The following is a 25,923-nucleotide window of genomic DNA, read 5'->3' on the forward strand; positions in this document are numbered from 1 at the left end:
AATTGTTATGTTTATTGTCCCCCCCAACATTTTTATGAAATTTTCGCCCGTGTGGCAGGACCATAAATGGGCAGTTCATGCTCGTAAACTCTCCAATGTGGCAGAACTAAAGCAGTTCTGTGAAGAAGAGAGTGCCAAAATTCCCCCACAGCATTGTGAAAGACTGACCTCCAGTTATCAGAGGCGTTTGTTTGCAGTTGTTGCTGCTAAAGGAGGCACAACCAGCTAATAAGTTTAAGGGGGCAGTTAGTTTTTCACATGGGTGATATAGGTGTTGCATAACTTTTTTGCTTCAATTAAAAAAACCCGATATATATATATATACATACATACACACAGACACACACAGTATTTGTGTTTGGTTGCCTTTTTGTTTTATGTTACATCTAGTTTGAAGATCTAAAACAATTCATATGAAAAATACAAAAAAATATCACGAAGGGGGCAAATACTTTTTTACAGCACAGTAGATTTTTACCCATTACTCTGATTTGAAGTAATTCTTACCAGTTTATCAAATGTTAAATGTAAAATGTTTTGAATAAAGTGGGATTGGGAATTGTGTGCATGTGAACAAGCTCATTGATTTGCCGAACGCCACACTCTCTGGTTTGTTAAAAGAAGATTTGAAGTGCATTCTCTTAAGAGATTTTGGATAAAGCGTCTGCCAAATGCATAAATGTTAATATCCTGCAACAATTCCTTGATGGCAAACAAACTCATGGCTCAGGTCATCTTAAAATCTCTTTCTGACAGCTGGCACCATGTAAACCCACATCTTCCATTGTCCAGATGATCTACAAGGTGTGTCACCCACACTTCCAATCCCTAAATCCCATATCCACGAGATGTGCCTGAAGGTACATACACAAGGTAACTGTTTATTAATACGTTTCTGCCTCTACACTTCTCCGGCTGCATTCACACTGCAAGGTTTAGTGCACAGAGCCAATCTTTTGACCATTTCCAACTTTTTTAACCACCTGTTTACATTAACTGAAGATATAACCGACTGTGTTTACATCAATGAAAGATGCTAGGCTGTCAGCACAAGTTATGGCTTCTACACACTATGACTTTCAAAGACGTCGAATCGTGGTACCGTTCATATTACACAACTGTCTGTCTTGTCACTGAAGTCGTGGCATTTGTCCATTTATTTCTGTTCTGTTATTATTTATTTATTTTGTTCATTGCATCACAAATCAAATGCGACAGAATCTGAAAAATATCCAGAGTCTCAAAGGCTCGAGTCCAAGTCAAGTCCGAGGAAAATGCATCCAAGTCCATTAAAATCAGACTTGTGACTCGGACTGGACTCCAGTCCCCCAACAGACAGACAGACTTTTGCAATGCAATTATTTAATCCTCCATTAATAACAAAATATTCTACTTTACTAATGTAGTAAAATATAGTAACAATTACAAAAATTTAATGATTAAAAAAAAATACAGAAAAACATAATTTGTGATTATTTCATGTAAAGAAATACTGTAAATAATACAATAGATAATTCTTTTTTAAAATCTAAAAAACATTTAAAAGTAATCAAAAAATGAAGAATGGCAAATGATCCCATTTAAAATATATCATCAAAAAATAAAATATATCAATATAAATAATCTCAGAAAATGTGAAAAATGTCTGCAGATTCCATCTGGACTATTTGAAGACCGAATTTGTGACAAATGTTAGTAATTAAAAATACAATAAACGAGTTAGTGAGCACAGAACTGATGCAAGCTAACGTTTGGCAAACAATAGCAAAGAGAAAGCAGTTGAGATGTTTTCTGTTGGTCCAGAAATATATATAAAAAGACTCTGACAACATCACTGGTACTCCGTTCACGCCAACTTCATGCAAACTGTTCTGAAATTGAAATATTAAACTCAAGGCACAGTTCTCAAGGCTAGATCCACATTCTCATAAATCACACAGTGTTTAGCCAACATATATTAGGGATGTGCACGAGTAATCGACTAATTTAGTACTCGTTCTGCACCAGCTGGTCGATTATTAATAACACTACTGGAATATCGCAAATTCATTTTCTTTCTGCATCGGGCATGGGCTCTATAAATCATAGAAGTCCAGGTGTGCTCCAGAGGTGTAGCGATCCTCCAGCAGGATGTTGATGAGTTTAGTACTGGACTCTTCTGAGGTGAGCAGCTGACCCTGAGCGTGCATCACACTGAACGTGTTCCTCAGACTGCTGTCTGCACTGCTGCTCCTCGCCTGCAGCTGCATGTCTGTGTCCAGCGGCCCTGAGCATATTAATCACTGTTACTATGCATTCAAACATTCAGATCAGTGCACAAAATGACAACATGCAAATGTCAGGAGAATCATTCTGCTCTCAGAAGGAATATGTCTGCACTTTAGAAATATTTGCTTCTTATATATTATGCAAGTTAGTAGGTACTACTGGCAGCTTTAAAACATTAACACCAACTACGACATCACATCCAATGAACAAAACCTGGAAAATCTCAATAGATCTTTTTGCACATTTTAATTATTTTTGGATTTGCTTGACACACTCCTATTAGACAACAAATCATGACAAACCAATCATATTATAATAAATAAATAAAAAAATAGGTAGTTGCAGATAAGATTCACCACTGAACCTTCAGCTAATTTAGCCTTGAAAGGTGTTTCATCTACATGAGAGAAGAGATTAGAGGAGACAGAATCTTGTACCGGGTGCATAGTTGAGGACTCTGAGATCCGGTTCTTCTTCTGCCAGCACGTGGAACATCATGTCCCGGGCCGCTTTCCCGCTGCAGTACAGGACCCAGGACGGGAAGGGTTTGATCGCGCACAACGAGCTGATGTTGATGATGACGCGCTTCAGACCGTCGCGCCGTGGCACTGCGTGCAGAACTCCAGCGGTCAAACAGAGCGCAGAACTCACATTCAACGACATATAGGAGTCCACCTCATCCATGTCCATGAAATCACGAGAATACCGCGATACATCACCGAGAGACGCTGCACACAGGATAAAACAGATGTAGAACACACATATATTGCATTTTCATTTGATTACATTACAACATTACATTAATGTAAGACATGGGAGAATGGGGCTAGTTTGTAAGGGAAAGAACATCCCAACTAACCATTTTTGATTCCCAGAACATCATATTCTTTTCGATTCTATTGGTTTGGTCATTGTTTACTCACCCCTGTGTTGTTATAATCCCATACGACTTTCTTTCTTTTTCTGAACACAAAGGCAGAAATTGGAATAAATGTTGTGCTCAGTGATGTCATACAATGGCAGTTTATGGTGACCACCTCTTCAAGCTTCAAAAGAACACAAAAGTGTAATTCAGAAGTCTCATAAATGATCCCATGAGACTCGTGATTCTTATGAAAGCACACAAGGAGATTTGGGGAGAAACAAACTAATGTATGAAATTTAATGTATTATTTAGTGGAACTTGACGGACCGTTGATCTACTCGTTCATGAGACTGCACAAGACCAACAGTTCACGCAGCTCACCGGTGAAAAAGGGGCATTCAAGAGAAAACACGTTTTATCTAAAACAGGTCGGCCACAGTGATGCTAAAGAACAGAACACAGCTGCACACAAACCAGAGAACTGAACTTACAAAACATGTCTGAAGAATTTGTAGTAAAACTTGCTCACAAGACTGATGATTTCTGATTTGTGAAGGAATTGTTCTTGTGAGTCAATTAATTTGTCAAAATGGTACACAAATCAGTCTGAATGATTCATTGAGGAATTGGTCAAAAAAAAAAAAAAAAAAAAAATCCATATTAGAGATCGTCCAATACGGGTTTATTTAATGGCTGACTCTGACATCTAGAGAGCGGGGGGCTGATTTAAAGGGATAGTTTTCCAAAAAATGAGAATTCTCTCATCATTTACAGAGCTGAAATATTCTTCTAAAAATCTTCATCTGTGTTCAGCAAAAGAAAATCATACACATCTGGGATCACATGAGGGGTTAAATGAATGTCTTCTGAGAATGAGAATAAAGAGAGGATGAATGAATGGTGAGAGCACTTTAACATCATGAGCTCATACACCAGTCGGCCATTAAAACCATTTGCCTAATATTGTGTAGGTCCCCCTCGTGCCTCCAAAACACCGCCAACCTCCGTTTCAGGATAGCATTCTATTACGAGTTTTTGTACATAAATGTTAACAGTTCATGCAGCTTCCCGCTCGTGACATTGGGGCGTTAAAGAAAAAACAAGTTCCGTTTCATTCCTCATGATTGCCAGAGGGGGCGCTTAAGCACTTGTATTGGATTATCGCATTACCTTACTGTATTTTAATAGACCTTGATATCTGGTCAATATACAAAAGCTTAGGACCTATGGGATTATTGAGGGTAGGGGCTCAGCCCTCTCTGGGATGGGATAGGTGTAACTGCTGGCTCACTGGTGCAATCATAACAACCTGGAGCTGAACACGCTCAAAATGGTGGAGATGATAGTGGACTTTAGGAGGAACACCCCATCATTGTCCCCCTCACCATTCTAAACAGCACTGTGGCAGCAGTGTAGTCATTCAGGTTCCTGGGCACTACCACTCTCAGGACCTGAAGTGGGAGATACACATCAACTCCATTGTGAAAAAGGCCCAGCAGAGGTTGTACTTCCTTAGCCAGCTGAGGATCCAGTTCTCCTCAGCAGTCTTTGAGTCTGTCCTGTGTACATCTATAACTGTCTGGTTTAGTTCAGCTATGAAATCAGACATCAGAAGACTACAGAGGACAGTTCGGACTGCTGAGAGGATTATTGGTTGGACATTTTAGGGCTCCTACATACTAAAGTTAACGCTGCATCAGAGAACGCTGTGAATGCATCGATTTCAATAGGGATGCTGCGTCAGATGGACGGAGAGGGAAAATGCAAGGGTTTCCGATAGTGAAGCTCCGTCATGCGACCAAAAGTTAAGAACATTTCAACTTTTGCAGCAACGCACCGTGTAGGCATCTGTTGACCAATGGGAATCTCGGAGAGGCGGAACAAGGTGCGCTGAGAAACCTGAAAAGAAACGTGGCTGACAAACTTAAACATGTGGTGTATTCATTCCCCAACATTGGTGTGTTTAAGCTCTTTCTTTGTCCAGCAAAAAAGATAGAGAGAAGAATTTCAATGTTTTGAACAGGTACATTGTCAAAAATATATATTTTAAATAGCCTCTGTCCATGACCACCTATTTCATTCGTGGTACACGCCTTCCAAATGGACCCTTTGCATTCCCATGCATCAAGCTCGGGAGCTTTCCCTGGAAGGGTACTTTTACAAACTAGGGACAGCTCAGACGCAGCGTTTGACGCATGGGACTGTGTAAGGCTGCGTTTCCACTGGCACAGAAGAAATCAGCTCAAAGCCACTCACAACGCTAGGAACAGCCTGCTACCGCTATGCTAATGTAACTGTACGATTCCATTGGTGCTAAAGAAAATCCACTCAACAGCATTTACCATGCCAGAGAGCTACTACTTTGGGGCGGGTTTGTAATATGCAAAGTCAAGTCAAGTCAATTTTATTTGTATAGCGCCTTTCACAACACACATCGTTTCAAAGCAGCTTTACAGAATATCAGCATTAACGGACGATAAAACTGTATGTCTATAAAGTCAATTAATCATCATTGTGTAATTTCGATAAAATACGATTTTTAATAGTGTTTAAAAATAATTAAATGATAACTGTATTAATAACCCCAGTGAGCAAGCTGTAGGCGACTGTGGCAAGGAACACAAAACTCCATAAGATGTTGATTAATGGAGAAAAATAACCTTGGGAGAAACTCACTGTGGGGGCAATAAATATTCCAAATATAAATTAATAAATATTAATTATGTATAGTTAAAATCATGGTTTAAAATTATTAAACTAAGTGTTAAGGGTCAGTGATTAAACATCGATTGTGTTTGAACTGTAAGATTAATGACCAAAGTCTTTGAAGTCCATCTTGATTAACTGCAGAAGTTCACATAGATGCAATTGTCCTTGTTAATTGGCTGATGAAGGCTTTTGTTGGCAATAGTTAGTCTAAGCATTCCATTTCAAGATCGTAGTCCATAAATAGACCGAGGTGATGCAGGTTGGAGTTGGCATCATTTCATCCTCTGAAGTCCGTCATAATATATTGAAGTGATGTTTGGCTGGCACCGGCTGCATTTAGTCATCATCATTCGGCGACATGTAGCAGTGGAGTCCAACATGAAGCAGGAATGGTGCTGGATCCAGTCGGTTCTGGTGACCTCAGGATAGGAGTCCCGAGGATGAGACAGGGAAACAAATAAAAAGATGTAAGCGTAGATGCCATTTAATTTATTGCAGAGTAAGAGATCATGCTCAATGTTTCTGGTTTCTGGTTCCGGCAGACCCTACTAAAGCAGCCTAATTGTGGGTTGGAGGATAAATTAGGTGTATGCCTGGCTAAATAGATGAGTCTTTAGTCTAGACTCCCCAGTGTTTGGGAGACTATTCCATAGTTTAGGAGCCAAATATGAAAAGGATCTTCCTCCTTTAGTGGATTTTGATATTCTAGGAACTATTAATAGGCCAGAATTTTGCGATCTTAATGAACGTGTTGGAATATAGCGTGATAGAAGATCACTTAAGTACTGCAGAGCTCGACCATTCAAAGCTTTGTATGTAGTTAACAGAATTTTAAAATGCTGCTGCATTTTGAACCAATTGAAGTTTATTTATTGATCTTGCTGGACATCCTCCCAGTAATGCATTACAATAATCTAGTCTTGAGGTCATGAACGCATGAATTAGTTTTTCGGCATCAGCAACAGAGAGCATACGCCTTAATTTAGCAATATTTCTTAGGTGGAAGAATGCTGTTCTACAAACATTTGTAATTTGATTTTCAAAGGACAGATTGGTATCAAATATAACACCTAATTTCTTCGCTGTTGAAGATGATGTAACAGTACATCCATCTAGAGTCAAATTATATTTTAGTGGGTTATTTTTTTTTTTTGAGTTTTTTGGTCCAATAATTAGAACCTCTGTTTTGTCAGAATTGAGTAGAAGGAAATTTCTGGCCATCCAATCTTTTATTTCATTAATACACTCTGCTAATTTTGAGAATTGTGAAATCTCATCAGGTTTTGAAGAAATATGAAGTTTTGTATCGTCAACATAGCAGTGGAAACTTATTCCACGATTCCTGATAATATCTCCCAGGGGAAGCATATACATGGAGAAAAGCAGAGGCCCTAAAACCGATCCCTGTGGCACTCCATATTTTACTTTTGTTTGGTTTGACAATTCCTCATTTACATAGACAAAGTGGTAGCGGTCTGCTAAATATGACCTAAACCATGCTAATGCCACTCCACAAATTTCAACATAATTCTATAGCCTATTCAAGAGAATGTCGTGATCTATTGTGTCGAATGCAGCACTAAGATCTAAAAGCACTAGAAGAGAAATGCAGCCGCGATCAGATGATAAGAGCAAGTCATTTGTAACTCTGATAAGTGCGGTCTCTGTACTGTGATGAGGCCTAAATCCTGATTGAAATTCTTAATATATACTATTTCTCTGTAGAAATGAACATATTTGGGAGGATACTACCTTTTCTAGTATTTTTGACATAAACGGGAGATTTGAAATCAGTCTATAATTAGCAAGTTCTCCAGGATTAAGTTGTGGCTTCTTAATTAGCGGTTTGATAATTGCCATTTTAAAGTTTCTTGGGACATGTCCTAAGCATAGCGAGGAGTTAATGATATTAAGAAGAGGTTCTGATATTACAGGAGATACCTCTTTTAAGAGCTTAGTTGGTATAGGATCTAACAAACAAGTTGTGGCTTTTGATGTTTCGATAAGTTTTGTTAGCTCTTCATGACCTATGATAGCGAAGGATTGAAGTTGCACATGAGGGAAATTATTCGACATTGTTTTCTGGGGTGCCATGACAGATGATTGCATAATTCCAATTTTATTTCTGATTATTTCAATTTTATCTGTAAAGAAATTCATGAAGTCATTACTCTTGAGCTGTGACGTAATATCTGGTTCGGTTGAGGCTTTATTCCTAACCAATTTATCCACAGTACTGAATAAACACCTAGGATTGTTGTGGTTATTTTCTATGAGTTTACTAAAATATGCTGACCTGGGAGCTTTGAGTGAGTGTTTGTAGCTACAGACACTATGCTTCCATGCACCCTGAAATACTTCTAATTTTGTATTTTTCCACATGCGCTCCATTTTCCGAGCTGCTCTCTTGAGAGCATGAGTGTGATCATTGTACCATGGTGCAGGGCTTATTTCTTAAATTTCAACATCAAGGGTGCTAGAGAAGAGCCAGTGTGTATTGTGTGTAATGAATAATTTCTTACATTTTTCAGGGCCAAGTCTAAACCTGGCTTAATGTGAGATCCTAGAATTAAAAAATAACTAAAAAAAATAAAATAAAAAAATACTGATACAATGGTTGACTTAAATTTGAAACCTGTTATTAAGAATATAATCTAATGCATATTCAATTAGAGACCTTTCTAAAAAAGGAAGAGTTCTAGTGAGTACAGCAGAAGGTCTTTCAAGAGCTGCATAAATTTTTTCTTCACTTAGTCAATAGTATATATATATATATATATATATATATATATATATATATATATATATTCACAAATGGATAGGATACTTTATCTGGACAATAAAGCCACACAAAACAGGGCTCGACAATAAGGACTGCCTGATGGTCCGGGGCAGTGTGAGAGATTCGGGTCAGTTGCTAGAAAATGTCACTTGCCCGATCGGACCAGTGCTGTATTTACAACATTAGTGCAAAGAAACAACAAGCAAGAGAGCACAAAAATGACCGCATACTCAGAGATTTGCAAGTGCAATTATATTTAGTTCACAAACAAGTGTGAACACATAATATACTGGACACTCTGAGGCACAGTAGTGTGAGCGCAGAAGAGCTTGCAGACACCGAGCATGCTATCATAGAACAGTCCACGCTCTTTCCGTGTAATTTCAGTAAAAATTAACAAGGTGTAGAAAATTGCAGGAAAAACACCCACTTCATGAATTTCTGAGCAATATTTTAATTATCCCTGTTCCCTGCACATTATGTGGTTTCATAGTGCGTGAAATTCTTGCATGTTTTCACATGAAATCCACACTGGAACACAAGAAATCAACAGTTTCTTTATAGAATACGGTCTGTTAGATTGTAAATCCATCTCTGTCCGTTCATTTCTCTCCCATCTCTCCATGCAGCTTAGACGCAGTTTAATGTGGATGGGTCTCTTAAAGCCACAGAGCACAAGTGTTGTTCCCAGAGTAAAACAAAAAACTAAACAAAAATAGATTTTTTTTGCCTTGAGATAAAAGCACTGAATGAAACATAATACACCTCGTAAAACTCTAGTTATACATGTGGCTGGAAATCATGAGCTGCTCTGTATCTAAAATGGGAGTATACATTTAATTAGGTAACGTTTCGAAGAATAAACATTCATTTGAAATGAAATGACATCTGATATTAAAATAAGCAAAATCAGTTTGTTCAGTTCGAGGATGACATTTAAATCAGTCTACTTCATGTCATCCTTATAACACACCTGTTACATGTTTCTTTTCTGGACTGTACAGGTATTTTTATTATGTGCTTTGTGTTAGTCAGTTTTGGTCTTGTTTGGGATGTCTAATTTCATGTTTATATACACACTCTTAATTCGCAGATTAAGGACTTTTCATGCCAAGTCTGTTTTTGAACGACCTTTTGTACAGTAACAATGCATTTCTATGGCGCTATGCTATCTGACAAATCATCCGCCGACAATCAGATTGTTTTTCTCTTCGGACTGCGATGAAAACTGACTGACCAATGAGAAGGTTTTAGTCAGTCGCTACAGCTGCTCAATCCAGCGTGTTGGTGGCAATACTCAACTGGCAAACACCAGCATTGGACATGCAGCTGATACACACCCCTGAAAATTATATCATTAAAAATAAATAGTTGCAGTGCCAGTTCATGAACCCTTTTGTACTGCAAACACTAACCATTTCAGTTTTTTGAAAGTCTGCTTATGGTTTTTGTCTTTAAATGATTTAATTTAATTTTATATCACTGCGCCTGTTATATTCTCATGGCATTAAAAAAAAACAGCGAGGACCAGCAATTCATTTGCACTAACCTCTCACTTACTCAACCTTTACTCTCAACATGCAGTGAAACGATCTCGCTGCTGAACACTTCACAACTAAACTACACAATCACTGGTGAGTGAAATCTGAACATTTACCAGCCAGTTGCCAAATATATTCACTTTAGTCGCATAGCATGAAATTTGGTTGCAACTGCGAGTGATTTCCTCTCATTGTAGTAGAGGATTGAGCATTGAGTGAAAGATCGATCTTGGGATTTAAGAATCTATATCAAGATTATTCAAATGAAGATCGCGATTACTCAGAAAAACTATTTTTACCCACCCCCATCTTAGACTATTCTTAAATAAACAAAAGGGTAAAAAATATGGGCAATTTAGTATTGAATTCAGAAAGAAGTCATACATGTTTGAGACAGGTGATGATGGTCAGTAAATGCTGAGAATGTATTTGTGGATTAACTATTCCATTAAATGTGTTAAAAGAGAAACTGTTGCTGCACTTAATGTAACCCATTTCAGATATGGACACAGTATAGTAGCCTACAACACATCCATAATAAGTTCAATTAGTTCATTAGTTTAGTCATGTGATGCTAACAATTTCAAAACTCTATGTGCACATTCTCTCCAAGAAGACTCTAGAATTAGACTAAACAGATGCATAACCGGTTTATGTCTGTGTTGCGTTGAAATGTCTCGAAATGTCTTTGTTTTTTCATTATAAGCCGGATCTTTGCTCTTTGTAACACTTATTATAGAATAATGTATCCTCAACAAAACAGGGGTTTAAATTGAGGTATAAGAGTCTGGTCCATCCATCCAGCCACACACTTTTATTCGCCAAGACTTTTAGTTGGAAGCAACAACAACTGTGGTGACTTCTACACCATATTCAGCTGAAACTAGCAAAGCATTCTTGACCAAACATATTCAAAATGTCTTCTGCAGCAAAAGATGCTCAAATGTTCAGTTACAGTTCTCTTGTTTTCCAAAGAACTGCTTCTGATGGAGGACAAAAAAGATCCAGAGAAGTTTAAACATGTGTTTGACCATCTTGACCATCATGACCTCTTGGCTATTTGTCCAATGGTCAGCTCTGCTCCCTCACTGGCTGGAGAAATGACCTCTTGTCATTGAAGTGTCTGCCCTGGATGCAGAGGTAATAAGCCACTCCAGTAAATTAGCATCAAAAGACAGTCTGATGATACAGACGTCCAGCTGCACTAATGATCCACAGATCAATAAATGATTGGTTAAGCTGAACCCATCTCACTCACTGATCATGGCAACGGTTGAGCGCACACAGAATATTCACAATGGACCCTTTTCAAAGAATTTGATGAAGTATTTCTGCTTTTAGCAAATCTTCTTTTCCTAATGGAGCAAGGGGAACACTCTTTCTTACTTCTACACACCAGCCATGACATCACACAGAAATCCCCAAAACGAACGCAAAAACAAACACTCAACTTATGCTCATCTAGTATCTGAAAACAACTAACATACGAGTAGAGTGGTCATACTGCATCTTTGTATGTGGCTAATTTAGAAGCCTTCAACTAATGAACACAAGCAACACAGGCAAGCCGAGCGTCTTGATATAAAGCTGTAAATCAGTTGATTCATATGCTGCTCATTTGGGTTTGATCACTGGTGCAGCTTTGGCTTGATGGATGCGTCCTTCACCTACTGGCCACAGGACTTCCTCTCACGGGTCACGTCCTGTCTGGCCCCTGTCCATTGCACACTTCCACAACATGTCCAGCGTCTCTGCCCCAGCCCATCTAACCCTCGCTGGTTGCCGTACAGTGCTGGTGGTCAGTGTCTGGAGTTTATAAGAACAGATGCAGGCTCATTATAGATCATGATTGGTAAATCAATTCTGTAAAACCGCACTAACACATCATTCCAAACCCAATAGGTCAAACTATTTACTGAAAGTATATTCATGCTAATACGTGTTAAAATTGAACATTACGGAATCCAGATCTTTAAACTGTATTTACGGTGACAGTCACACCGATGTCTTCTACCACAGTGCAATGATGGCAAAGGCGAGAAAACACTATTGGATATCGTCATTTTATTTTATTGTATTATTTCTTTTTGTGCAGCACATTTTAGTAAGAAACACATTTTACTACACTTAAATCAATTTCCCAGCATTCCACAAATGTTCCCACAAAGTGAGCGCAGAAAATGCTAGAATTGACTGCAGATTCTATCTGGGCCTCCCTACAGGACATAATTAAAGCAGGTTAATGGTAAGTCATTAAGGTTGCAGACACCCAGCTGCCTAACAGCAGTTTACCATGCAGACAGGCCTGGGGCATGTGCTGAGACAATGATTATACTGCCACCTTGTGGTGGGACACATCACTACACGAGTCAAATTCATTTGAAGAGAAACTTGGCCTGAAAACATTCCATAATCCCAAACATAATTATCCATCCATCCATCCATCCATCCATCCATCTTCAACCGCTTATCCGAAGTCAGGTCGCGGGGGCAGCTGCTCCAGCAGGGGGCCCCAAACTTCCCTATCCCGAGCCACATTAACCAGCTCTGACTGGGGGACCCCGAGGCCTTCCCAGGCCAGTGTGGAGATGTAATCTCTCCACCTAGTCCTGGGTCTTCCCCGAGGCCTCCTCCCAGCTGGACGTGCCTGAAACACCTCCCTAGCGAGGCGGCCAGGGGGCATCCTTACCAGATGCCCAAACCACCTCAACTGACTCCTTTCGACGCAAAGGAGCAGCTCCTCTACTCAGAGCTCCTCACGGATGACTGAGCTCCTCACTCTATCTTTAAGGGAGAAGCCCGCCACCCTTCTGAGGAAGCCCATTTCGGCCGCTTGTACTCGCGACCTAGTTCTTTCGGTCATAACCCAACCTTCATGACCATAGGTGAGGGTAGGAACAAAAATTGACCGGTAGATCGAGAGCTTTGCCTTTCGGCTCAGCACTCTTTTCGTGACAATGGTGCGATAAAGCGAATGCAATACCGCCCCCGCTGCCCCGATTCGCTGGCCAACCTCCCGCTCCATTGTCCCCTCACTCGTGAACAAGACCCCGAGGTACTTTAACTCCTTCACTTGGGGCAAAACCTCATTCCCTACCTGGAGTACGCACTCCATCGGTTTCCTGCTGAGAAACCATGGCCTCAGATTTAGAGGTGCTAATCCTCATCCCAGCTGCTTCACACTCGACTGCCAAGCGATCCAGTGAGAGCTGAAGGTCACGGACCAATGATGACATGAAGACAACATCATCTGCAAAAAGCAGCGATAAGATCCCCAGCCCACCTGTGATGGTGCACACCTTCCCCACCCCGACTACGCCTCGATATCCTGTCCATGAATATCACAAACAGGATTGGTGACAAAGCGCAGCCTTGGCGGAGACCAACCCCCACATGGAATGAACTCGACTTCGTGCCGAGGACCCGGACACAGCTCTCGCTTTGGACGTACAGGGATTGGATCACCCTAAGAAGGGACCCCCCCACCCCGTACTCCCGCAGCACCTCCCACAGTCTCTCCCGGGAGACCCGGTCATACGCCTTCTCCAGATCCACAAAACACATGTAGACCGGATGGGCATACTCCCAGGCCCCCTCCAGGATCCTTGCGAGAGTAAAGATCTGGTCCGTCGTTCCACGGCCAGGACGAAAACCACATTGATCCTCTTCAATCCGAGGTTTGACAATCGGCCGAACCCTCCTCTACAGCACCTTGGAGTAAACTTTACCAGGGAGGCTGAGAAGTGCGATACCCCTGTAGTTGACACACACTCTCTGATCCCCCTTTTTGAAGAGGGGAACCACCACCCCGTTCTGCCACTCCTTAGGCACTGTCCCAGATTTCCAAGGAATGTTGAAGAGGCGTGTCATCCATGACACCCCCTCCACATCCAAAGCTTTCAGCATTTCTGTTCGGATCTCATCAATCCCCGGGGCTTTGCCACTGCGGAGTTGTTTGACTACCTCAGTGACCTCCCCAAGGGAAATAGAATCTGATCCCCCATCAGCCTCCGGCTCTGCCTCTACCATAGAGGGCGTGTTGGGATTTAGGAGTTCTTCAAAGTGTTCCTTCCGCTGCACAATAACCTCCTCGGTTGAGGTCAACAGCGTCCCATCTTTGCTGTATACAACTTGGATGGTTCCCCGTTTCCCCCTCCTAAGGTGGCGGACGGTTTTCCAGAAGCACTTTGGTGCGGACCGAAAGTCCTTCTCCATGGCTTCTCCGAACTTTTCCCACACCCACTGCTTTGCCTCCCTCACGGCCGAGGCCATAGCCCTTCGGGCCTGTCGGTACCTTGCAACTGCCTCCGGAGACCTCCGGGACAACAAATCCCGGAAGGCCTCTTTCTTCAGTCGGACGGCTTCCCTGACCACCAGTGTCCACCATGGTGTTCGAGGGTTACCACCCCTTGCGGCACCTAAAACCTTGAGGCCACAGCTCTCCACCGCGGCTTCGGCAATGGAAGATTTGAACATTGCCCACTCCGGTTCAATGTCCCCCAACCTCCTGCGTGAAAAGCTCCGCCGGAGGTGTGAGTTGAAGATCTCGCGGACAGGGACCTCCTCCAAACGTTCCCAGTTCACCCGCACTACTCGCTTGGGCTTCCCAGGTCTGTCCAGAGTCTTTCCCCACCCCCTGACCCAACTCACCACCAGATGGTGATCGGTTGACAGCTCTGCCCCTCTCTTCACCCGAGTGTCCAAAACATATGGCCTCAGATCCGGCGACACGATTACAAAATCGATCATCGACCTTCGGCCTAGGGTGCTCTGGTACCACGTACACTTATGAGCATCCTTATGTTCAAACATGGTGTTTGTTATAGATAATCAATGACTAGCACAGAAGTCTAATAACAAACATCCACTTGAGTTCAGATCAGGGAGGCCGTTCCTCCCAATCACGCCTTTCCAGGTGTCCCTGTCATTTCCCACGTGTGCGTTGAAGTCACCCAGCATCACTATGAAGTCCCCTACTGGGGCCCTATTCAGGACTCCATTCAGGGTCTCCAAGAAGGCTGAATACTCTGAACTGCTGTTCGGTGCATATGCACAGACAACAGTCAGAGTTTTCCCCCCACAACCCGTAGGCGTAGGGAGGCGACCCTCTCGTCCACCGGGGTAAACTCCAACGTAGTGGCGCTCAGCCGGGGACTCGTGAGTATCCCCACACCCGCCCGTCGCCAAACATAATTATATATTTTAAAATTATAAGATCTTTTTGAACATTATTTGTATTTATTTCTAAACTCAAAACAATAACGTCTGCTGTTCATTGTTTGAAATTCTGTATGTTTTAAAAAGTATGCAGATATAAACGTATTATATGTTATAAACTAATAATAATAATAATGCTGGCTCCAAGAAGGAAAGTCTTTATATTTGAGCCAAATTTGACAAAGGAAATAAATATTTTAGGCAGCACTGCATAACAATGATTGCGTATTAATGATTTAATCCATTATTAATTAATGATTGATTAATAATGAATTACTTAATGATAAATTCATAGTATTTGTTAATCCCCTTAATCCATCCAAAAACATTTCATGAAACATCAGAATATGAATCATCTGTTGGAAAAACAGCAAGCTCAAGTTGAGGAAACAAAACAAAGATAGAGTAATATTAACAAACGATTAATGAAAAAGGAGCGAGAAATGTCTTCAAATGTCTTTTAAAGGAATATTCCGGATTCAACACAAGTTAAGATCAATCGACTGCATTTGTGGCATAATACCGATTACATCCCACAACATGCATCATCACACCCTTGGCGCTCAGTTCGTATCGTAAGCAGAGAGAGATAGACAGGCCTAGTGTTACCAAATATTATTAATACTATATCGTCTAAATTTGTTGTATTGCTTGGCTTGTATGTTTTTCTCTACATATTGTCATTGTTACAAATGCACATAAAAAAAATTAAACCAGGGGGGCCTGGGTATCTCAGCGAGTATTGATGCTGACTACCATGCCTGGAGTTGTGAGTTTGAATCCAGGGCGTGCTGAGTGACTCCAGCCAGGTCTCCAAAACAACTAAATTGGCCCAGTTGCTAGGGAGGGTAGTCACATGGGGTAACCTCCTCGTGGTCGCAATAATGTGGTTTGCTCTCAGTGGGGTGCATGGTGAGATGTTCGTGGATGCCGCGGAGGAAAGAAATGTCTCCATGATAACGTGCGATTGACGGTCTCAGACGTGGAGGTAACTGAGATTCGTCCTCCGCCACCCCGATTGAGGCGAGTCACTACGCCACCACGAGGACTTAAGAGCGCATGGGAATTGAGCATTATGTACGTAACCTCGGTTCCCTGAGATGAAGGAAACGAGACATTGCGTTTATTAATGCATATGGGAGTACCTTCTTGCATAACCTAGTTGAAACCTCTTTACAATAACGCCAATATTCTAATATTAGCTACTGTGTTTGAGCCCCCGCCCGTTTTGGTGCACTAAAAACTGTCCACTATAAAAACAGGTGCAAAAACACAAGTTCCTCAGAATTTCTGACTGAGAAGCAAGTAATCGCTCGTACCTCAAGAACTCCGAGCCTTGTTGTCCAGCTAGCGTTCACAATATCTCATTCACTTATGACTCTTTATTAACACATATGGGGAACAGAATCCCATCACGCCACACTACACGACATAACTGCCCAGAAAGGAAGCATTACACTGCTGTCTCGTGGGACGGCGACCAACAAGAGTATGCCACAGTGAGTGATCCTCGTGTTGCGCCAGGAGGGGAGCACTCATATATGATCTATAGTCTTATAGTATGAATTAACTAGTATGAGTTTATTTATAATGCAAGTGCTTATGACTTGACAGTAAATTACAATGGCCTAATGCGGGTGGTTGTGTAAAAGATGGGGAGCTTGTCCTAAAATGGAGGAGCATAAGTATATATATTTGGCCAATGGATAGCAAGTGCCCTAAACAAAGAGGAATTGTGAAGAGAGAGATGTTACGTCTAGGTTGTAAAACCTTAATAATGTGTTTTGAGAGGACCATCCTGCTGCAAAACATATGTCCTGTAAGGACACACCATTGGTGTATGTCTATGAGGAGGCCATGCCTCTAGTTGAGTGTGCTTTAACACCAACTGGGCAAGTCTTACCCTGCGATTCATAAGCCAGGGTAACTGCATCGGCAATCCAGTGAGAAAGTCTTTTCTTAGAGACAGACATTCATTTCGTGCATCCTCCATAGCACACAAAGAGCTCATCAGACAGCCTGAACTGGCCTATGCGCCCAACATATGCGTGCAGTGCCCAGACATAACAAATGCAAGGATTGTTCCTCATCTGAATTTAATGGAGGAAAGAATGCCTGAAGGTGAACCACCTGCACTCTGAAAGGCATTGTTAGGACCTTGGGTACATAGCCTTTCCTGGGTTTGACAGTGGCTCTTGAAAGGCCAGGGCCAAACTCCAGACATGAATTGTCACTTGATAGTGCATGTAAGTCACCGACCCCTTTTACTGAGGCTGGAGCCAGCAGTAGTGTGGTCTTAACAGACAGCGTTTGCAAATCAACAGAGTCCAAAGGTTCGAAGGGGAGCATTGCGAGAGCTTTTTGGACTAAAGTGAAGTCTGAAGTCGGGACTGTAGTCGTCCAAGGTGGGTTTAATCATCTTGCTCCTTTAAACAACTTTATGATTAAATCATGCTTGCCTATAGAGGTGCTGGCTTCATGTGCATGATACAAAGATATAGTTGCCACATACACTTTGAGCGTTGACGGGGTGAGTTCTGCGTCAAATCGCTCTTGAAGAAATATTAGAATTTCATGTATGGGGCAGTTTACTGGTCTTTGCCATGTGAGTCACTAATCAGTGAACACCTTCCATTTTAGCACATAAAGGCGTCTTGTGGACGGCGCTCTGGCCTGTGAAATGGTGTTCATGACTGAATGCATCAGTTCTGGTGCATCTAGCGTGCTCCATTCAGGGGCCACACATGCAGGTTCCACATCTGGGGCTGGGGAAGCCAGATTGTGCCTTGTACCTGAGAGAGGAGATCCCTTCTCAGCGGTACCCATGGTGAGCTGTACAGCATCTCTATCATTTCCAGAAACCCTGGCTGGTTGGGCCATTTTGGCATAACTAATAGAAACATTTCCTTGTCCTCTCATACTTTAGGTATGACAGAGTGAATCAGGCATAACAGGGGAAATTAATATTTCCATTTTGCCGACCATTTGTGCGCCATTGTGCCTGCTCCTGGCGGGGTTTGGGACTTCGAGTACCAGAGGGGACAGTGGGTATTTTCCACTGAGGCAAATAGATCGATTTCTGCTTTGTCGAATATTTCCCAAATCCTAAATACAGTTTGAGGATGAAATCTCCTGAATTCTGCCTTGGTGGTTTATATATGCCACAACTGTCATGTTGTCTGAGCGAACCAGGACATGACAGTTTGCTATTTCTAACTGAAAAGCCTGTAATGCTAGAAAGATACAGCCGATAGCTCTAGGCACCGCGTGACAACTTGCCCAGCGTGACACCTCACAGGTAAAATGCAGGAGCTGTCCATGGTGCTAAAGCAGTTATACAGTGGCGAGATATAGTGATGCGCATGCGCCCTTGGCGCCAAGCACGTTGTGGCACACAACGCTTCAGCTCGTTGAGGTAAGTCTTTTGGCGGGGGGAGAGAGTGCTCTTCGCCCAGTTCACATTGAGGCCCAAGCTGTTTAGATGCTGAGGCAGTAAGCCACTGATTGCGCCAGTAACAGCCAATCGTCAAGGTACTTCAAAATGCATACGCCGCTCCACCTCAAAGGGTCGAGAACCGCATCGATGCACCTTGTGAATGTGTGAGGAGACAGAGACAGTCCGAAGGGCAGGACTTTGAATTGGTGCGCTGTTCCCTTAAAGGTAAACCTCAAAAACATCCTGTGATATCATACAATTTGAATATAAAAGTACACATCCTTCAGATCCATCGACGGAAATCAATCGTGTGGGAGTACATGCGATAAGATCCATTTCTGAGTAATAATTTTGAATTGGCACTATGAGTGCGCAATTTAAACTGATGTACAACCCTTTTTGTGCTAGACAATTTGGTGCCATCTCTATCATGTTTTTCACAATGAGATTGTGTATTTTAGCTCGTAACATTGGTGTGTCTTTGGGTGAAACCATGGAAGACAGATTGCCATTGCCGGCATGCAAATTGGATCATATAACCATGTTCAATCTTGTTTTTGCACTCATTCTGAAATACCCATTAGTGCTCGCCACGGGTCGGTGTAACAGGACAGAGGGAAATTCGGTATATTTATCATATGATATACTGTGTCACTCACAATAGGGAAGCGGTTGTGCATAATGTGTGTGCATTCAAAAGGATAAAGGGCCGTTTATTCAGAATGTGTGAGCATCTCGTGCACTTATTGCATTTTTTTATTGCATTTATTTGAGTGCAAGATGCAGAACTACATTTTGAACAATACTGTGAACAACAATATTCCTTTCCCGGCAAACAGAATTGGGGAGATGGGGAACAATGTTTTAGGTCTCCAACCGAGCCTATTTTGGAGCAGACCCGGAGGGAACCGCAGGCTCTGCTTTCCGCTTCAAAGGGTTAAGCCCGTCAGGAGCACTTTTGCTGCACATGTGACATGCAGGTGCGGCAGAAGGTATGCGGCATGAAGTCTGTTGCGGTGCCGAGCTCTTTAAATGTCTCTGGGTCGAAGCCGTGCTCGTCCATTTGCCTGAGGAGCTCGGCTTGAAACACCTGGAGCACCACCATTGCAAGGGCAGAAGGCTTATAGACAAGAAATGTTTGCTGTCTTGAAGGAAGAAATTCGGAGGAAATGGTGTATGTGCACTTGTTTTTATAGCTGTCCGTTTCGCGACAAAACAGACACTGTAACCAATATTAGAATATTGTCGTTATTGAAGAGAGGCTTCAACCAGTTTGTAATAAGGCACTCCCATATGCATTAGCACGCAATGTCAAGTGTACTGGGTCGTCAGGGAACTAATGTTTTTGAGTTTTTGAGTGAAAACATAGTAAGAGCGCTATCTAATGGTTAATTTAGGTGTTATTTTTTTATTCCTCGTATGACCACTATAGCCCAGTCTCCCCTACAGTATACAGTCAATGCGAAACTGATGAATTCTGACCGTCAATCAATCAGAATGAAGAGAGACGTTTCCTAAACGGTGTTACCTGCGTTATTGAAGAGCAGCAGCTGGTTGATATCCTCGCATGATGTGTGTCTGATCTCTGTCAGAACTCTCTTGACACCTTCTTTACAGCCTAAATCAGCCGTCACACAGCGCACTGTGAGTCCTGCATCATCGCGGGATAAATGAGTCTTGACCTCTTGCAGTTTATCCTCGGATCGGGCCGCTAGAATCAGAACCGAACCCGCTGTGATACGAGCCGCTATTTGCAAAGCCAGAGCCCGACCGAAGCCTTTAGACGCTCCGGTGATGATGACCAGCGCTTTCCCGAAGCTCATCTCACTGTCTGACACGCACAGATCCGATTAAAATGGATTTCTGCAGCAAGTATCGCACGGTGAATAATGAGATGATGACTGTGTGTATCGATTAGACACGCCCCCGGAAGGAACAGCGTAGCCACGCCTCGTTTTAAGTTCAAGGGTCAGCTGGCAAGAGATTTGTCTCCCGCTGGTCGAGTTTTATTATTAAACGCAGAGAGACGGTCTAGCAAGAGTTTCTTATCTCTTTTCTGTAAAGTCATCATGTTCCTTATTAGATCAATTATTATATAATTTCATATGGAAAAATAAACCACACAAAAATCAAAAAGGAGGTTCTAAGAAATAATATAAATGATGGAGGTCTTGGAGTTGTTGACTTTACCCTATTCAACCATGTTTTAAAAGTAAATTGGTTAAAAATATTCCTCAAAAATACAGACTCTATATGGTGCATATATATATATAATTTTGTTTTTAATAAAATTGGAGGAATTGAATTTTTGTTACAGTGCCCCTTCTCAATTGGTAAACTACCCATTAAATTAGCAAGATTTCGCCAACCAGCCTTACTGTCATGTTACTGATTTACAAACATAATCTTTCACCTGACCGTTGTTTTATTTGGAATAATCAAAATATTATTTACAGAAATAAATGATTAGCCTATTTTAGATAGGCATTTAAATAATATCTATGTTGTTAATCAGTTGATAGATAACAATGGTCAGTTTTATTCCTTTTCAGAATTCTCCAGAAAGTTTTATTTTGGGGCATCATTAAAAGAGTATATTGAGGTCAACGCTATTCCTAGTGGTATACAAATGATTTTGAAAGGAGAGTGAACCTATAATCATATTTCTCTGAATAACACTTCTATTTCAATAGAAGGAATTCTTATTACTGATGACAAATCAAATCATATCAGCAGAAAATCTATTCCAACATCTTCTTTTCAATAGATGATGCTAATTGGAATTTGTTCTGGTCTCTTCCCCACAAATATCTATTAAGAAACAAGATAAAAGAAGTCACGTAATAGCAGACTCCATAAGTATATTCATAATATTGAGAAGAAATGCACTTTCTGTGACACAGAAGAGACGATTGTTCATCTTTTTAGTGAATGTTTTTGTGTTAAATCCTTCTGGAACGAGTTATGTACCTATCTCTCAGAAAAAACAAATGTCAAAATATGAATAAACACTTTTAATATTATAATCCTTTATAACAATGCAAATTCTCATATCCAGTACATTGTTAATCTCTTTATTATACTTGGTAAATGTTTTATACACAAATGCACATTTTTGGGTAAGAATTCGCTAGAGTCACTGTTTCTGGTAAACTATAACTTCTATGTTCTGTCCTTGATGGGCATAAAAACACAACAAATCCTTCAAAAGTCAAAAAATGCTTTCATTGTTTAACCTTATATAGATTGTTTTTATTTTTTTCTCCCTCTGGCTTTTGTTTTTTATTTTATAATTATTGTATTTTTGATATGTACTGTTCTTGTTGTTCTGTATTTGTTGACACAATTTCATTTAAGATGTTTGCGATTAATAAAAAATATAACTTAAATGTTTTTAATCGCACATTTTTATTAAAAACATTTAAATAAAAGCTAGTTTTAATATTTATTCTCTCTCAGTATATATATATATATATATATATATATATATATATATATATATATATATATATATATATATATATATATATATATATTATACATTTTCTTTTTAAAGATTTAAAGTTTTGTCCCCAAAATTATGTCAACCATCATAACCCATCCTCTCAAGTTTTTAATCTTATATTTTATTAGGTGGGTCCTGAATTCCATGTTACTATGATTTTGTACAGAAAACAACTTATAGTACATATTTGTAAAAACATCAGCATTAAATTCTCTCTCAAAATACAATAAGAATTAAAAAATGTTTGCAAGTATGCTTACACACACAAGAATGTTTTGTTGTGTTGGTTAATTGATGAATGGCTAGACTGTCAACACTGTAAAAGGCATAGCTCCCCAACATATGTCAAAAATTTGAATTTAGCTTGAAATGGCAGAGTACAATTTAATAACACAACACTTTGTCTGATGCATTATTTAAAATTGAACAGAAATGTACATTAAAATTCACCATTCTGAAATGGAAAAGGCACTGCTTTTGGGAAATGACCCTCATAGAGACATGATAGACTTTTTGCATTTTCATACAGCCCCCCTTTTCTCTGCAATCTGGAATGCCCAATTCAAAATGCACTCTAAGTCCTCGTGGTGGTGTAGTGACTCGGTGGCGGAGGATGAATCTCAGTTTCCTCTGCGTCTGAGACCGTCAATCCGTGCATCTGATCACGTGACTTATTGAGAGCGTTACAGCGGAGACATAGCGCATGTGCAGGCTTCACGCTATTCTCTGCGGCATCCACGCACAACTCACCACACGCCCCACCGAGAGCGAGAACCACATTATAGTGACCACGAGGAGGTTATCCCATGTGACTCTACCCTCCCTAGCAACCGGGCCAATTTGGTTACCCCATGTGACTCTACCCTCCCTTTGGTTGCTAAAGAGACCTGGCTGGAGTCATTCAGCACACCCTGGATTCAAACTCGTGACTCCAGGGGTTTTCATGTGGTTTTAACACTGAATTAATACATGAATAACCTTTAAGCACCTTTATGAGTAATACATCTAGCGTAGAATGAGAACTTTAAATAAAAATGACGAGACTTCCCAAAAAGCAAGGTGACATTGATTCAATGTTGATTTTTAGTCCAATCCATAATTTTGGTTGAGACTGAAATTTCAATGTTGATTCAACATAAGGGATGTAGAGTCACATCGCAGTGCAATGCTAATTCAATGGCTTCAACATTGATATTTTGTTTAAATGTCATCGTTGTTTCAACGTTAACTCAGGGTGCAAAAGTGACGTTGATCCAACATCACATTGTAACGTTAATTCAATGCCATTAATTGACATTGACTAAGCGTTGTTTCAATGATTGTTTTTTTATCTGGGTTCATTTGACTTGGTAAAATGTCCAATTACAGGGATTATTGAGATAAAGCGAGCTGTTAATATGCTCATGAATGTGAGCCCAGGATCAAATGCAGAAAAATATGACTAGAGTCTTCGTTTAGTTGTACATGAAGTACTTTATAGCTCTGTCATTCTGTTAAAAAGTTAGTTTGTTAAACTAATGCAATGTCTCCCTCTGCTGGACACTGTACGTGTTGTTATACTAATGCAATGGTGACTCCAGCCAGGCCTCCTAAGCCAGTGTTTCCCAACCACTGTGCTGCAGCACACAATAAATAAATGCATGAAATTGCTTTTTATAATTTCAGGGATCCAACTCCTCACCTTTCTGAAAAATTGTCCGTTTTGAAACCATAAATGTTTGATATTTATACGCGTAAAGCGTCATCACATGACTCGTGTCAGCGCTGCAGAATACACTGAAGTCTATAAAGTGAGTGATATTTATACGGATAAAGGGTCATCACATGACTCGACTGCAGAATACATTGAAGTCTATTGTGGCAGCGGGGGCGTGGTCAAGCGCCCGTCCGGGAGAGAAAAGCGGTAAGGGCGCTCACACCTGAGCTAAATGATGACTAACACCTGTGTCTAATTTCAGTAACATGAGGAGAGCGGCATAAAAAGGGCAGCAGTGACAGAGCAGAGGAGAGAGAACCCGAGCAAGAAAAAGGAAAACCTACAATAGTGTTGTTACAAAGAGAAATAAACAAAAGCTTACCCCTTAAGCTGACACCTGTTTCCGTCTCTTCAATCCTTGCCTACGTTACATTGGTGCCGAAACCCGGGACATTTTTTTTTTGTTGTTATGGAGCAAGGTCGTCCCATAGAGTCCTCCCAGCTGGCGGAAATCCTCCAGTCCCTCGCTACTCTCCATCAAGGCCACCAACAATCCCTGCTTGAGCTCCGGCAGGATCAAGATCGGCGGTTCTTCGAGGTCATGCGGGCTCAGGCAGAGGACCGACTCGCTATCCGGAGCCTCCTCAGCCAGGAGGCTGCGTCAGCCCCAGCCGCGACCCCGAACACCCACGCTGCGCTGCCCCCGCCCATGCTACAGAAGATGGGGGTGGCAGATGATCCTGAGGCCTTCCTCGACCTGTTTGAGAGGACGGCTGAAATCTGGGGCTGGCCGCCCGAACAGTGGGCAGCCCGTCTGATTCCTCTCCTGTCCGGGAAGCACAGCTCGCGGCACAACAACTACCAGCGACGAACCTCCTGGCTTACTCCGACCTGAAGAGGGCCATTCTGCAGCGGGTTGGTCGGAGCCCGGAAGAGAATCGCCAGCTCTTCTGAAGCATGAAGCTGGAGAAGTCCGACCGCCCGTTTGCGTTTGTTCAACGGCTCCGGGACGCTTGTCGGCGGTGGCTGCTCGCGGGGACCGCGACGTCGAGGGAGTTATCGATCAGGTGGTACTGGAGCAATTTACGCAAAGACTGCCCAGGAGAACGGCGGAATGGGTCCAGTGCCACCGCCTGGCGTCGCTGGAGGCAGCTGTTCAGCTCGCGGAGGACCACCTGGCGGCGATGCCGAGGGCAGATGAGCCCTCCCCTCTCTCTCTCTCCCCTTCCCCTGTGTCTTCCCCTGTTTCCCCCTGTTCCCTCTCGCTCTGCTCTCTCCCCAGGGCCCGTTCCTGCCCCCCGCAGGCGTGGAGGATACATCAGACCAACTTCCCGGCTGTGGGAGAACCCGCCTAACCCTTCCCCGTCCTTCAGCCGCTCTCCTCCTCAGGTGGTGGCGCCCGCCAGCAGGGGTGCGGCCGTGGTGCCTGGGCCGGTCTGTTGGAGATGCGGAGACCCGGACCACTTCCGGGATCAGTGTCCGCTGATGGAGGTGGGGACGGTGGTGCGGGTCTCCGATGTCCCGCAGGCTGCCCCCGGTTGGGCTGGAGCGTACCGGGTCCCGGTAAGGATCCAGGGGGGTACATACCAAGCATTGATGGATACCGGCTGTAATCAGACCACCATCCACCAACGCTTGGTTCAACCCGGGGCTTTGGGCACAGCTAAACGGGTGAGGGTGAGGTGTGTGCATGGGGATATTCACAAGTACCCCATGGTGACTTTAACAATCAAATTCCGGGGAGAAAAACATAGTGTGGAGGCAGCGGTTAGTTCCCGCCTCACCCATCCGCTAATCTTGGGTACTGATTGGCCGAATTTTAGAAATGTGTTAGAGGGAGTTTGTGCGGATGGGTCCTGCATGGAAGTGAGGAGGTGTGTGATGTGCGATGCTCTGGCAGGGGA

At 42.1% G+C, this 25,923-nt stretch overlaps 1 protein-coding gene and 1 pseudogene across 1 annotated transcript; both read right to left on the reverse strand.

The window, feature by feature from the left end:
• Positions 1 to 449: 449 nt before the first annotated feature.
• Positions 450 to 20,740, reverse strand: spra (sepiapterin reductase a). Its single transcript, XM_052125758.1, has 3 exons — positions 20,347 to 20,740; positions 2,706 to 2,996; positions 450 to 2,266 (listed from the first exon to the last, which is right to left on the reverse strand). Exons 1-3 carry the CDS (start codon positions 20,639 to 20,641, stop codon positions 2,076 to 2,078), a joined length of 777 nt encoding a protein of 258 aa, XP_051981718.1. The 5' UTR covers positions 20,642 to 20,740; the 3' UTR covers positions 450 to 2,075.
• LOC127643160 (uncharacterized) lies at positions 4,405 to 8,042 on the reverse strand (annotated as a pseudogene).
• Positions 20,741 to 25,923: the final 5,183 nt, after the last annotated feature.

This window comes from Xyrauchen texanus, chromosome 4 (genome assembly GCF_025860055.1).
Source record: "Xyrauchen texanus isolate HMW12.3.18 chromosome 4, RBS_HiC_50CHRs, whole genome shotgun sequence".
In the NCBI taxonomy this organism is placed as follows: Eukaryota; Metazoa; Chordata; class Actinopteri; order Cypriniformes; family Catostomidae; genus Xyrauchen; species Xyrauchen texanus.